Below are 4,252 nucleotides of genomic sequence, written 5' to 3'. Positions count from 1 at the left end.
TGGGGCCAGGCAGGGCATGGGACTGAGCAGGGCAGCCATGGGGGTTTCTTCTGCAGCTCCCTCCACACGGGGAGAGGCAGGCACAGCCAGAGGAGCCACAGGAGAACCTGCAGCCGTCCAGCTGTGCCTGCCTCTCTGGCTGATCCAAATCACCGAATCTCTCTTATCAGCGCCGAATCTTCCAACGCCAATTCAGCTGAATTGATTCAGGACAGTGATTCAAATCTTGAATCAAATCACTGTCCTCTGAATCAGCTGAATCCAAATCAAATACTTCCCTATTCACACAGGACTAGTGCTCAACCCCCAGCCTGCGGAATAGATCCAGACAACAGCACTGTGTCATCCAGCCTCTAGGGCTCCTGACAGGTCCAGAAATGTGGTAGTTGGGGAATGGTAGCTCCACTCCTCCAGCCACCAAATTTCCAGACCCATGGTGAGCCCTGGGTTCTACATGCTGCATCAGGCACCTGATCCCAGGGTGCAGCGCTGCCCAAGCTGGCACACTGTTTTTTTTCCCCTCTGGACAGTGTAACCTTTGAACATTAAGCCACACTCATCATGTGATGGACATGTCATATGACAAAACCCCTAGTGTAATAAAAATAACATATAACATAGAAAGCAGAACCTTAATGAAGAGGAGCATGACAAATAAAAGGTATTTGGCTGATCAGTGTCAGTCTATATTAGCTAACAAACTTAGTCTTTGTGCAAATGTGACCAATCATTAAAATGTTTTAACTTACGTTAGAGCCAAATATACATCAATCCTATGGGTCTGTTTAGAAAGAAAAAGGTGGAATGATCCTACAATAGCTACTTCACTGCTTCCACCATGTTTTATTTCCTGTGCACCGTTTTAGAAAGATTTTGTGTTCTGCCTGTCCACTGAGTTTGTCTCTTTTCTTCTCACTTATTCCCCACCCCAAGATGTTACATAAAATACTGGAGCTTTCCATGATAATCTTGCTTAGCTAGCAAGAAAAGTCAGTCACTCAGCTGTTGACACCTTGAGCAGTTAACTGATTCTGCACGGATTATGTGGCAAGGAGTTTGATACAGGACAAACTGTGGTTCTTACAATCAGCCTGAGAGGTTTGATGTGGAAATATTCTAGTACAAGTGAATATTATTAGAGCAGTATAAGTCCCTAGACATATGCTTCTTGTGAAATAAGAGTGTCCATAATGGGAGTTATAATTACATGACCTTTGTTACATCAGTATGTTAGTAAGCAAGTATGAATGATTTATGAAATTGGACTTCAGCATATTGTGATAACTACTTATCGGTGGATTTTTAATACTACTTTAAATTCATCTCATGCCTTTCCCCTCAGAATGCTTGGTCAAGCTACGTCACAAATCCAGTATAACAGAAGTATAATATTGCAAATTAATAAAAACAAACATCAGTGGTTGGAGACTTTCTGGCATGCCAAATTGTGAATGATTTGGATCTTCCTTTTAAATTAACGCCAAAGCTCCTGAAATGAAAACAGATTCACCCATATGTATTATCTGACTTTGAGCCCAGTTCACTCCCACAGAGGCCACGGGCAGATGTTAATACAATTGTGCCAATTGGATCTGAGGAACTTTATGCCCAGTCCAAAAACGCATGCATCCAGCCATGCCAGATGTGTATGGCAGGGCAGGCAATTTTTGGAAATTGGGAATAAAATTTCCCAGATCCCGATCATGCAACTGCTGGGGTGTGCTCCCTAATCCTCAGCTATATGTGCTGTTTAAAGGTCCATGGCTCCTGTTCAAAGCTGCTCTCTTGAAAGACATAGCAATGCAGCACAGCATAGCAACTATGTCCCAGACCTTGGGGTTGCCTCCTGCTCAGTGCCAGGGATCAGGTAGTTAGCAGTTGTGATGGCAGCCCTGGGTCCCAGTTTAGGAATGGGTGGCTGTCTACCTGACTCTGGGGCTTTCCCTCTTGTACAGGGGTGGGCAAAATACGGCCCACAGGCTGGATCCGGCCCGCCAAGCACTTCCCTCTGGCCCGTGGAGCCCCTTCAAACCCATGTAACTCAGAGAGCTCAGAGAGCGAGGTGCTAAGTTCCAGGGAAGATCCAAGAGCAGAGCTGAGGAAAGCCAAAGCTAAGTTAGGAGCCAGGTGAATCAGAGAAAGCAGTGACTGTGAGGCTTTCCAGAGAAGACCGAGGCCATTGTCAAGGTGTGCCTGCAGCTTAAGGCTGCAGATGTGCTTAAAAGGACTGAGTGGTGTTCTCAGCAGCGGGTTCAGTTACAGAGCTTGGCCTGTCCAGGCCTGACTGGTCAGAGGCCCTGACAAGGTAAGCAGAAAAATGCTTAGTGATGCTGGAGTTAGCTTTATAGCCATTCATATTAGAATTTCACCTGGAGTCTTAAGTTGCTGCATGTATTTAGCCTGTTTCTTCAAAAGGTTACAGTAACCAAAAAAGCAAACAGTGAGTGTCATTAAAAATATTGGTAACGTAATAGTGATGTTGCAGCTAGGATGGTCCAGAAGTTATGCAAGAGGCAAACATTTATTGGGGTGATATCTTTTATTGGACCAACTGCACAGCTGGTCCACTAAAAAGATATCTCCTTAAGAAATCCTTGCTTCTCACATTAAAAATATAGCCATTTACCAATTACATGGTGTGTGTTTTGGCAGTTTTCCCTATTTTAAACCAATCCAAGAAGTGGCAGGCACACAGCCGCTTACTAGTACCCTTATAAACCCCTTATTAATTTTCCAGAATCTCAGTTGCCATTTACATTTTTTGACAGAGTCTTTTTTCAAACCTTTCTTAGGGTTCATAGCCCTTAATTTCTCAACCAGATGTCAGAAAGAGAGTTCAAGAGAGGTAGACAACAATAGGAATGATTGCCAATCTCTATCAACCCATCTAAATTTAAGCAATAAAGGATACCAAGTCCATAATAAATACAGTGCCAGCTGCATGAGGTCATGAAACTCGAAGTAAAGAATGCAGCAGAGATTCCCTCCGCTGCTTCACACATGGACACCTGTCTTCCACCTCTAATACAATTCAGCAACAAGTTCAGTCCCCATGTATATCATTTCTTCCTTTCAAAATATGCCACTGTCTGCCAATTGTGTGTGGTATTCCCCTTGGAAGATGAGTCTAATGCAGCCTCTCGTTTACACTCTGCCTCAGAGCAAATGCTAAGATAAAAAATCTGTAAAGCAGTCATGAGAAAAATAAATAATATCTTAAGTGTTCTGCTGTATTCATGTATGTGATAACTGTTATTCTACACTTTTAGCATGCTGCCTCTGCTGATGAAGTAAATTCAGGATCAGCCTTCCCCAGTAACTCTTGAGAAAGAATAGAAAAGATACCTAATGAATATCAATTTCAAGTCACAACCTGAACCTAAGTTCAACCACAGACTAACAGTACAGAAAAATGTGAATGAATCACCTTTTACAAGAACAAGTGGAACTTATTTTCTCTCCAGGCATAGTCCACATCCCCGGAGAGTCTGCCATATTCAAGGTAAAATATATTCCCAGAACTGTACATCCAGTCTACCCACTCTCCTGATTCTCCTGAAATGTATTTGATTTCAAAATCTTTTTTTATAAAACAAATGACACAATATTCATGAGAGAAATTTCCCAAGTTTGTCTCCAGTTTGACAAGAAACCATGCCTATGAACTAGGATGAAGAGTAAACAAAACAGGTTCATACTGGGAGACACCACTGGATAGTTAGCTTTGCATTTACTGGTCACTTAAATAACTGCTGCATATAATTTAACTGATGAAAATAGAAGGTCTTATCCCATGGAAAGTAAAATTCATTGAAACATTTGAAAACTGGTATTAAAACACATTTCACTTCAAGTTCATGACGCAGAAATTAGCATGTGCTATAGACAGTCGTGTTGTACTCCACTATGTGTTCTGATGTCATTAAAAAAATTTCAATCTGATAAGAATAAAATTATATAACCAGTATTAATTAGCTATATATCAGCTTAACTTATATATAACACATCTCAATTAATTTGTCTATAAAGACGCATATTGGGGCTGTGCGAAGCTTCAGGTGCTGATTTGGTTCGGAGGAGATTTAGCCTGATTCAGTGGCCGAATCGCTGAATCTGAATTGAATCAGGGGACCAATTTAAAAGTCTGCATCAATTCAAAGCTCTCCGAATCTTTAGAAAAGATTCGGAGAGCTTAGATGGTTTGGGCAGTCCCTGGTGGCTGCAGCAGGGAGCTGCAGCTGACTCTGAGCTG

General features: G+C 42.1%; 1 protein-coding gene across 2 annotated transcripts in view; it reads left to right on the top strand.

Moving 5' to 3' along the window:
• Positions 1-3,265: 3,265 nt before the first annotated feature.
• The window catches only part of CUNH4orf17 (chromosome unknown C4orf17 homolog), a 26,139-nt gene continuing 25,152 nt past the window's right edge, over positions 3,266-4,252 (top strand). The window contains exon 1 of one of the 2 annotated variants that reach the window (XM_019553439.1): positions 3,266-3,502. In XM_019553439.1, the coding sequence (XP_019408984.1) occupies positions 3,349-3,502 (154 nt within the window). In that variant the 5' untranslated portion in view covers positions 3,266-3,348. The remainder of the gene's footprint in view (positions 3,503-4,252) is intronic. The other variant, XM_019553438.1, reaches the window with a different exon arrangement.

This window comes from Crocodylus porosus, unplaced genomic scaffold (assembly GCF_001723895.1).
Source record: "Crocodylus porosus isolate Cpor-Errol unplaced genomic scaffold, CroPor_comp1, whole genome shotgun sequence".
NCBI lineage: Eukaryota > Metazoa > Chordata > Crocodylia > Crocodylidae > Crocodylus > Crocodylus porosus.
This window is presented reverse-complemented; position numbering and strand designations above follow the sequence as displayed.